The sequence below is a fragment of the Carcharhinus amblyrhynchos genome, chromosome 27 (genome assembly GCF_965287045.1).
Source record: "Carcharhinus amblyrhynchos chromosome 27, sCarAmb.v2.hapA, whole genome shotgun sequence".
NCBI lineage: Eukaryota > Metazoa > Chordata > Chondrichthyes > Carcharhiniformes > Carcharhinidae > Carcharhinus > Carcharhinus amblyrhynchos.
Window position 1 is genome coordinate 41,394,620 of NC_137350.1, and position 10,412 is coordinate 41,405,031.

The 10,412-nt window shown below is 50.6% G+C and overlaps 1 protein-coding gene across 1 annotated transcript; it reads right to left on the reverse strand.

The window, feature by feature from the left end:
- Window positions 1–6,155: 6,155 nt before the first annotated feature.
- LOC145359110 (telethonin-like) lies at window positions 6,156–8,595 on the reverse strand. The gene is made up of 2 exons (XM_080213505.1): window positions 8,413–8,595; window positions 6,156–6,849 (listed from the first exon to the last, which is right to left on the reverse strand). Exons 1-2 carry the CDS (start codon window positions 8,529–8,531, stop codon window positions 6,438–6,440), a joined length of 531 nt encoding a protein of 176 aa, XP_080069631.1. The 5' UTR covers window positions 8,532–8,595; the 3' UTR covers window positions 6,156–6,437.
- Window positions 8,596–10,412: the final 1,817 nt, after the last annotated feature.

Sequence of the window (10,412 nt, forward strand, 5' to 3'; positions counted from 1 at the left end):
GTGTGTGTGAGTGAGTATGTGTGAGAGTGTGTGGGTCATTGTGTGTGTATGTGAGTGTTTGTGGGTGTGTGAGTATGTGTGTGAGTGTGTAGATGGGTGTATGTGTGTGTGTGTGTGTGTGTGTGTGTATGTGACTGTGGGTGTGTGAGTATGTGTGTGAGTGTGTAGATGGGTGTATGTGTGTGTGTGTGTGTGTGTATGTGAGTGTGGGTGTGTGAGTATGTGTGTGAGTGTGTAGATGGGTGTATGTGTGTGTGTGTGTATGTGTGGGCGAGTGAGTATGTGTGGAATATATGTGTGAGTGGGTGTATGTGCGGGTGAGTGTGTGTGGCTATGTGTGTAAATTATTTAATTACTTGGGGAAAAGTTACTAGTGGCAGGTTGTCTGGGGAATTAAGACGTGATAGAGTAGAGGTATTAGGTTTGTGCATTAGTAATGAAATAATATCGGTGGTTTTGAGGCGCAACAGGCTGGATATAAAATTTACATTTTTAGATAAATTGACTGTTTGAATATCAAATAAAAGTCAAAGGTGGCAAGAAAGATTTTCCAGCGTTCCATTGGATAAAGGGAAGACGGTGCATTTGACTTTATTGACCTGGAAACAGACAAAATAGAAATATGGAAGATTTCATATTTAGAATTATCTGAGTTCCAAAGAGATGTGGGAATATTGGAACCTGAGGGAAGGGGATGTACATAAGAACATAAGAAATAGGAGGAGGAGTCGGCCATCTAGCCCTTTGAGCCTGCCCCGCCATTCAATAAGATCATGGCTGATCTGAAGTGGATCAGTTCCACTTTCCCACTTTCTCCCCATGACCCTTAATCCCCTTGCCTACCAAAAACCTATCTACCCGTGACTTAAATATATTTAGCGAGGCAGCCTCCACCACTTCAACGGGCAGAGAATTCCAGAGATTCACCATCCTTTGAGTGAAGAAGTTCCTCTTCAACTCTGTTCTGAACTGCCCCCCCCTTATCTTGAGGCTGTGCCCTCTAGTCCTGCTGTCCTTTCTGAGCGGGAAGAATCTCTCCACCTCTACCCTATCCATCCCTTTCATCATCTTATACGTCTCAATGAGATCCCCCCTCATCCTTCTAAACTCCAACGAGTATAAGCCCAGTCTATTCAGCCTCTCTTCATAGCCCAACCCCCTCATCTCCGGTATCAGCCTAGTGAACCTCCTCTGTACTCCCTCCAAGGCCAAAATATCCTTGCGCAAGTGCGGCGACCAAAATTGCACACAGTACTCCAGCTGCGGCCTCACCAGTGCCCTGTACAGTTGCAGCAAGACCTCCCTGCTTTTATATTCTATCCCCCTCGCTATAAAGGCCAGCATCCCATTCGCCTTCCTGATCACCTGCTGCACCTGTAGGCTGGGTTTTTGCGACTCATGCACAAGGACCCCCAGGTCCCTCTGCACCGTAGCATGCTGCAGCTATTTGCCTTTTAAATAATAGTCCCTCCGACTATTATTCCTGCCAAAGTGGATAACCTCACACTTGCTAACATTGTACTCCATCTGCCAGGTCCTCGCCCATTCGCTCAGCCTATCCAGATCCCTCTGTAGACTTTCCACACCCTCCGCACAATTTGCTTTTCCACTCATCTTTGTGTCATCAGCAAATTTCATCACCTTACACTCAGCCCCCTCCCCCAGATCATCTATATAAATGGTAAATAGCTGAGGCCCCAGCACCGATCCCTGCAGCAGTCTACTAGTCACCAACCGCCAATCAGAATAGCACCCATTGATACCAACTCTCTGCCTCCTATTAGACAACCAATCCTCTATTCACGCTAACACCTTACCCCCAACTCCATGCCCCCTAACATTCTGTAGCAACATTTTGTGCGGCACCTTATCAAACGCCTTCTGAAAACCGAGAAACACCACATCCACCAATTCCCCTCCATCCACCGCACTAGACACATCCTCATAGAATTCCAATAAATTCGTCAGACATGACTTCTCCTTAACAAATCTGTGCTGCGTCTGCTCTATCAAACAATTCTCCTCAAGGTACCTCACTATTTCTTCTTTGATGATGGATTCCAGCATTTTTCCTACAACAGCTGTTAAACTAACCGGCCTATAATTCCCTGCCTTTTGCCTGCCACCCTTTTTAAACAGCGACGTAACATTAGCCGTTTTCCAATCTTCTGGCACTTCCCCGGAATCCAGCGAGGTTTGGTAAATAATCACTAAGGCATCCACTATCACCTCCGCCATTTCCTTCAGAACCTTAGGATGCATTCCATCCGGTCCTGGGGACTTGTCCACCATCAGTCCCATTAGTCGATCAAGCACTATCTCTCTAGTGACAGTAATCGCATTCAGGCCCTCAACTCCTACCATCCTTCTATCTTTAATAGCCGGCAAACTATTCGCATCCTCCTCCGTGAAGACCGAGGCAAAAAACTTATTTAAGGCCTCAGCCATTTCCTCATCTCCCACCACTAAATCCCCCCTCTCATCCTCTAAGGGTCCAACATTCACTCTAACCAGCCTCCTCCTCTTTATGTATTTATAAAAACTCTTAGTATCCTTTTTTATATTTAGCGCTAGTTTAGCTTCATAGTCTATCCTTCCTTTCTTTATCATCTTCTTCGTCAATCTTTGTTGATTTTTAAACCTCTCCAATCCTCTACTCGCCCACTACTTTTAGCCACTCTGAACGCATCAGCTTTTAATTTAATACTCTCCTTTATTTCCTTTGTTAACCACGGCTGATTATCCCTTCTCCTACGATCCTTCCTTACCATCGGAATAAATTTCTGCTGAGCACCAAGAAAGATCTCTTTAAAGATCCTCCACTGTCCCTTAGCCGTCCTACCAACCAACCTGCGTCCCCAATCTACATTTGCCAATTCCTCTCTCATCCTATCGTACTCCCCTCTGTTCAAACAAAGGACACAGGTCCGGGACCCTACTTTCTCAAAGGTGAAAGGTATTTTAGAGATACTGTCGAGATCTTAGGTGTTGGCTGTGTAAGAAAAATCTCCCAGAAACTGTCTTGGGCTGAGAGCAAGGCCAGAAGAGTCCTGAGGCTGAGGAAAGCAGTCTTGTTTCTGAAAATTTCTTAGATTTCCACAACAGAGTTAATGGGTTAGATGGTTTACATATTAAGGTGATGTCTTTTGGGTGAGATTACTGGATTTTTATCTGGGTTAAACAACTATAAGGGAATATTGCCTGGAAGGTGTTTACTTATGGATCTGGCAAGTAGAAAGTCTTTTGGGAGTACATTTTGTAAGACTAATTTTAACTGTGTAACTATAATCTTATGTGCTTAAGTTTGCTTTTCTTCTTCTTGATAAACATTTTACTTTTTCTTAATTCCAGAAATGTTTCAGATTTCTTTCTGCTGAGATTAGTATGTTTCCCTCTTGGTTTCACATTGCAAATAAAAGGTTATGGTCTGTTAGCCAAGCTTCCCTCTGGGATTTAGTTTGATCAGCAATTAACATAACCAGACAAAACTTTAAAGGGAGGCTGGCGATTCCCGGTCTTGCCCTTTCTTAGCCTTTCCTGAGGAGAGCTCAGTACAGCAGAAAGATCACAGAAGCAGCAGGAACTGACTGGTTTTCTCTTTGATTCTTCCTCCTAATTAATTGCTCAGTTGGTGATGTTTGACATTTGGACCACGACACCTGACTGTATCTGTGTGAAACCACATCTCCTGATGTTGACAGGTAACAACATCTAAGATAAGGTAATCCAGTCTCTACAATGTTAGACATGGAGGAGAACCCAGGACCATTTGGGATTGAGAGATAACACACAAAGCAACACCCGCCCTGAGCCCAACAGACAAAATCTTGGAGATCGAAGGGGGAAATTGACTCTGGGAAATGATTCACTTTGGCATCATCATGGAGTATCCTCGGTTAGTGCAGTTAGTGAACTGTCCCGGGTTAGAGCAGTTAGTGAACTGTCCCGGGTTAAAGCAGTTAGTGAACTGCCCCGGGTTAGAGCAGTTAGTGAACTGTCCCGGGTTAGTGCAGTTAGTGAACTGTCCCGGGTTAGTGCAGTTAGTGAACTGTCCCGAGTTAGAGCAGTTAGTGAACTGTCCCGGGTTAAAGCAGTTAGTGAACTGTCCCGGGTTAGTGCAGTTAGTGAACTGTCCCGGGTTAGAGCAGTTAGTGAACTGTCCCGGGTTAGTGCAGTTAGTGAACTGTCCCGGGTTAGTGCAGTTAGTGAACTGTCCCGGGTTAAAGCAGTTAGTGAACTGTCCCGGGTTAGTGCAGTTAGTGAACTGTCCCGGGTTAGAGCAGTTAGTGAACTGTCCTGGGTTAGTGCAGTTAGTGAACTGTCCCGGGTTAGAGCAGTTAGTGAACTGTCCCGGGTTAGAGCAGTTAGTGAACTGTCCCGGGTTAGTGCAGTTAGTGAACTGTCCCGGGTTAAAGCAGTTAGTGAACTGTCCCGGGTTAGTGCAGTTAGTGAACTGTCCCGGGTTAGAGCAGTTAGTGAACTGTCCCGGGTTAGTGCAGTTAGTGAACTGTCCCGGGTTAGAGCAGTTAGTGAACTGTCCTGGGTTAGTGCAGTTAGTGAACTGTCCCGGGTTAGAGCAGTTAGTGAACTGTCCCGGGTTAAAGCAGTTAGTGAACTGCCCCGGGTTAGAGCAGTTAGTGAACTGTCCCGGGTTAGTGCAGTTAGTGAACTGTCCCGGGTTAGAGCAGTTAGTGAACTGTCCCGGGTTAAAGCAGTTAGTGAACTGCCCCGGGTTAGAGCAGTTAGTGAACTGTCCCGGGTTAGTGCAGTTAGTGAACTGTCCCGGGTTAGAGCAGTTAGTTAACTGTCCCGGGTTAGAGCAGTTAGTGAACTGTCCCGGGTTAGTGCAGTTAGTGAACTGTCCCGGGTTAGAGCAGTTAGTGAACTGTCCCGGGTTAGTGCAGTTAGTGAACTGTCCCGGGTTAGTGCAGTTAGTGAACTGTCCCGGGTTAGAGCAGTTAGTGAACTGTCCCGGGTTAGAGCAGTTAGTGAACTGTCCCGGGTTAGAGCAGTTAGTGAACTGTCCCGGGTTAGTGCAGTTAGTGAACTGTCCCGGGTTAGTGCAGTTAGTGAACTGTCCCGGGTTAAAGCAGTTAGTGAACTGTCCCGGGTTAGAGCAGTTAGTGAACTGTCCCGGGTTAAAGCAGTTAGTGAACTGTCCCGGGTTAGTGCAGTTAGTGAACTGTCCCGGGTTAGAGCAGTTAGTGAACTGTCCCGGGTTAGTGCAGTTAGTGAACTGTCCCGGGTTAGAGCAGTTAGTGAACTGTCCCGGGTTAAAGCAGTTAGTGAACTGTCCCGGGTTAGAGCAGTTAGTGAACTGTCCCGGGTTAAAGCAGTTAGTGAACTGTCCCGGGTTAGAGCAGTTAGTGAACTGTCCCGGGTTAGTGCAGTTAGTGAACTGTCCCGGGTTAAAGCAGTTAGTGAACTGTCCCGGGTTAGAGCAGTTAGTGAACTGTCCCGGGTTAAAGCAGTTAGTGAACTGTCCCGGGTTAGAGCAGTTAGTGAACTGTCCCGGGTTAGTGCAGTTAGTGAACTGTCCCGGGTTAGAGCAGTTAGTGAACTGTCCCGGGTTAGAGCAGTTAGTGAACTGTCCCGGGTTAGTGCAGTTAGTGAACTGTCCCGGGTTAGTGCAGTTAGTGAACTGTCCCGGGTTAGAGCAGTTAGTGAACTGTCCCGGGTTAGTGCAGTTAGTGAACTGTCCCGGGTTAGAGCAGTTAGTGAACTGTCCCGGGTTAGAGTGGGGACGTGAGTGGGTGACTGTGTATTGTTTTGGTGACAATACAGAATGGTCTCAGTGGAGGGAGGATTCTGATTATAAAGTCCTGTGTGAATGTGACCCTGTCTCCTGTAACCCCCTCTCAGCCCATCAACACTCACTCCTCACTCTCCCTATACAACTCTCATCCCTCCCCTCTCCCCCAAACCGCCCCCGCACACACACACACACACACACTGTTGTGTTATTGGCGATTGCGATTCCTATTGTGGTCACCAGAATGTTCATCGTTCTTACTTTTATAACCTTTCACCCCACAGGAGGGAGCGAACCATTCTTTGGCTTCAGATTAATTCTTTTTCGGACGAAGTGTTTTTGGATATTTTTCCATTTGTTGCCAGCGAGTCTTTGAAGAAATTATGAAACTGTCTCAAAGCAGCAAGTTCCTCAGTCATTCTTTATTAAAAATAAAATGAAACTTTCCAGTGAATAATTACAAAAATAAGTCAGGAAACATCTACTTAAATACAAATTTTTTGCTTTAGTGCCCGAAGTACATTCACATCATCGCTAAACTTCCAGTTACATTTCTCAGTTTCTTTCACTTGCTGTCCTGCCTCTCACTCCATCATCAACCTTCCCACTAAATCTCCCCTCGCCAAACCTTTCTCAACACATTCAGTCTCTGCACTCAGTCCCGCCGCCTCTTTCTCAGCCTGTCTCAGCCTCTCTGAGCTTCCTGGGACATGGACCTGGACAGGGATCTTTGCACCATGTCCGCTTTCTTGCTGTCCAGTCTGACAGGCTGGATAACTGGAGGAAGTTCTTTGGTGATCTCCGAGATGTCTCTCTTATCCTGACAACTGCCGCCCGAGCTCAGAGCTCGCTCCAGCTCAATGATTGCACTCAGCTCTGGGGGAGTCACTGCCCTTTCCACTTTGTTGCTGATTTGAGTGGGGTTGAAGATGGGCAGTGGAAGCTGCTTGCGGTATGGCAGGCTGTACTCAGTCAGTGTCTCTCCCAAGCGGCCCATCCTCATCACATTGTTCAGGTTTCGCTGCACCAGGTAGGTCACCTGATATTTCCTGTTGTAACTCTCCTTCCGGACATCATTCACCTCGTTTAAAGAGCATCTACCACAAGGAGAAACATGGAGATTAACAAATGGAGATTTAGCCGGATCCTCATCACATTCCCTTGATTAACAACACCCTTTTCCCAAACAATCTCTGTCTCAATCTTGCTGTGCCTCTCTCTGTCTCTCTGTGTGACCCTCCCTCTGTCTCTGTGTGACGCTCCCTCTGTCTCTGTCTCTCTGTGTGACCCTCCCTCTGTCTCTGTGTGACGCTCCCTCTGTCTCTGTCTCTCTGTGTGACCCTCCCTCTGTCTCTGTGTGACGCTCCCTCTGTCTCTGTCTCTCTGTGTGACCCTCCCTCTGTCTCTGTCTCTGTGTGACCCTCCCTCTGTCTCTGTCTCTCTGTGTGACCCTCCCTCTGTCTCTGTGTGACGCTCCCTCTGTCTCTGTCTCTCTGTGTGACCCTCCCTCTGTCTCTGTGTGACGCTCCCTCTGTCTCTGTCTCTCTGTGTGACCCTCCCTCTGTCTCTCTCTCTGTGTGACCCTCCCTCTGTCTCTGTCTCTCTGTGTGACCCTCCCTCTGTCTCTGTGTGACGCTCCCTCTGTCTCTGTCTCTCTGTGTGACCCTCCCTCTTTCTCTGTCTCTCTGTGTGACCCTCTCTCTCTCTGTCTCTCTGTGTGACCCTCCCTCTGTCTCTGTCTCTCTGTGTGACCCTCCCTCTGTCTCTGTCTCTCTGTGTGACCCTCCCTCTCTCTCTGTCTCTCTGTGTGACCCTCCCTCTCTCTCTGTCTCTCTGTGTGACCCTCCCTCTTTCTCTGTCTCTCTGTGTGACCCTCCCTCTTTCTCTGTCTCTCTGTGTGACCCTCTCTCTCTCTGTCTCTCTGTGTGACCCTCCCTCTTTCTCTGTCTCTCTGTGTGACCCTCCCTCTGTCTCTGTCTGTCTGTGTGACCCTCCCTCTGTCTCTGTCTCTCTCTGTGACCCTCCCTCTGTTTCTGTCTGTCTGTGTGACCCTCCCTCTGTCTCTCTCTCTCTGTGTGACCCTCCCTCTGTCTCTCTGTGACCCTCCCTCTGTCTCTGTCTCTCTGTGTGACCCTCCCTCTGTCTCTCTGTGACCCTCCCTCTGTCTCTCTCTCTCTGTGTGACCCTCCCTCTGTCTCTGTCTCTCTGTGTGACCCTCCCTCCGTCTCTCTGTGACCCTCCCTCTGTCTCTCTCTCTCTGTGTGACCCTCCCTCTGTCTCTGTCTCTCTGTGTGACCCTCCCTCTGTCTCTCTGACCCTCCCTCTCTCTCTCTCTATTCCTTTATATCTATTTCTCTCTCTCGCTCTTTCTGTATTTCACTCTCTGTCTCTCTCACTGCCTTTCTCTATTTCTATCTCTGTGCGTCTCTCCCTATTTTCTCTCTCCGTCTCTCTCTCTGTTTCTGTATCTCCCTCTGTCTCGCTTTCTCTTACTCTATCTCTCCCACTGTGTCTCTCTCTCTCCCCCCCCCCCCCCCCCCCAGTGTCTCAGTCTCTGGGCTGGATTTGTTCTCTCTGTGGTTCTGACCCTGGCTGATAGTCCAGTAACCAGCCCCGCTGTGAGCCCCTGAGGGCCGGGTGCGGTTTGGGTGAGAACTCACCGCTCCTGAGGCTGAGTCCTGAGGCTGAGCTGCTGCCACTGAGCAGAGTAAAGCTCCTTCCTCTGGCTGTTCTCCTCATTCACTAAGCAGCTGAGAGTGGCACTGGGTGTCAGTTCCATCCCGGCGATAGTCTCCCTGTCTGGGTTCACCAGCTTCTCCCTGTGTGTGTGTGTGTGTGGGGACAGCAGCTCCTTTATACAAACCCGGGGCTATTTCGGGCAATGTTCTCAGTGTCTAAATTCACTCCAACAACTCACCGCAGAATTGTTGACTCGCTCCCACTGACTTCCAGATATCAGCACCTAAAGTTCAGGCTTCCCAGCTGTCTGTGTGACTGCCCAGAGTGGGGATAATGTTCCTCATCGGATTAATGAGCAGTTCTGCTTCACATTGACCAAAATCAGGTTCTGAGCAACACAGGAGCGACTGAGTGACTGGAACAATCTCCAAAGACTGGGCAAAGATCAAAGGACATCGCCCCCCCCAACAACAAACCCACCCACCCAAACCCCCTCCCCCACCCCCACCCCATACATCCTCCCCCACCCACTCAAACCCCATCCCCAACCCCAACTACCACCCACACCTCCATCCCACAGCCCCTCTCCACCCACACCCCCAACCTCTCCCCCACCCAACCCCCACCCCTTCCCACACCCACACTCCCCACCTCCCCCCACCCCCACCCCATACATCCTCCCCCACCCACCCAAACCCCCTCCCCCACCCACTCAAACATCCTCCCCCAGCCCCACCCCCACCCCATACATCCTCCCCCACCCACTCAAACCCCATCCCCAACCCCAACCACCACCCACACCTCCATCCCACAGCCCCTCTCCACCCACACCCCCAACCTCTCCCCCACCCAACCCCCACCCCTTCCCACACCCACACTCCCCACCTCCCCCCACCCCCACGCCCACCCTCACCACACCCTGCCACAGACCGCACACCTTCACAGCCCCCACCCCCTCCCACCCACCCACCCTCCATCCATACACCCACCCTCACCCACACACCCACCCTCACCCACACGTCTACCCCCATCCCTACCCATCTACCCCCCACACACACCCCAATACTCACAACCCCATCCCCTACCCACCCATCCCCACCCACACCCCCATATCGACACCCCAATCCCCTAACCACCCACTTCCATCCACCACCTCCACCCCCACTCACCCCCCACCCACACCGCCCCCACAACACCAGCCCCCTCGCACACCCACACCCTTCACTCCCCCTCCCTCCCCTACAAAAACCTCTCCCCCTCCCCCACACTCCATCTTTAAACACTCTCACACCCATCCCCCTCACCTGCACACGCAACCAGTCTCTCCCCCACCCTCTCCCCATTCCCCACACTCCTCCACCCATACCCTACATGTCTGCACACAGCCATAAAAGCCCACTCCCCTACACACACTCCACCCAGAAACATGGGCACGTCTCCAAGCCTAACGCTGGAAGTGCAGCATTGAGGGAGTGCCGCACTGTCAGAGGGTCAGTACTGAGGGAGCGCCGCACTGTCAGAGGGTCAGTGCTGAGGGAGCGCCGCACTGTCAGAGGGTCAGTGCTGAGGGAGCGCCGCACTGTCAGAGGGTCAGTGCTGAGGGAGCGCCGCACTGTCAGAGGGTCAGTGCTGAGGGAGCGCCGCACTGTCAGAGGGTCAGTGCTGAGGGAGCGCCGCACTGTCAGAGGGTCAGTGCTGAGGGAGCGCCGCACTGTCAGAGGGTCAGTGCTGAGGGAGTGCCGCACTGTCAGAGGGTCAGTGCTGAGGGAGTGCCGCACTGTCAGAGGGTCAGTACTGAGGGAGTGCCGCACTGTCAGAGGGTCAGTACTGAGGGAGTGCCGCACTGTCAGAGGGTCAGTGCTGAGGGAGTGCCGCACTGTCAGAGGGTCAGTACTGAGGGAGTGCCGCACTGTCAGAGGGTCAGTGCTGAGGGAGTGCCGCACTGTCAGAGGGTCAGTACTGAGGGAGTGCCGCACTGTCA

Coding starts and splice junctions, on each gene's coding strand:
- LOC145359110 (XM_080213505.1), bottom strand. CDS start 8,531: ATGGAACTGACACCCAGTGCCACTCTCAGCTGCTTAGTGAATGAGGAG. Junction 6,850..8,412: donor AGGACTCAGCCTCAGGAGCG/GTGAGTTCTCAC, acceptor TCCTTGTGGTAG/ATGCTCTTTAAACGAGGTGA.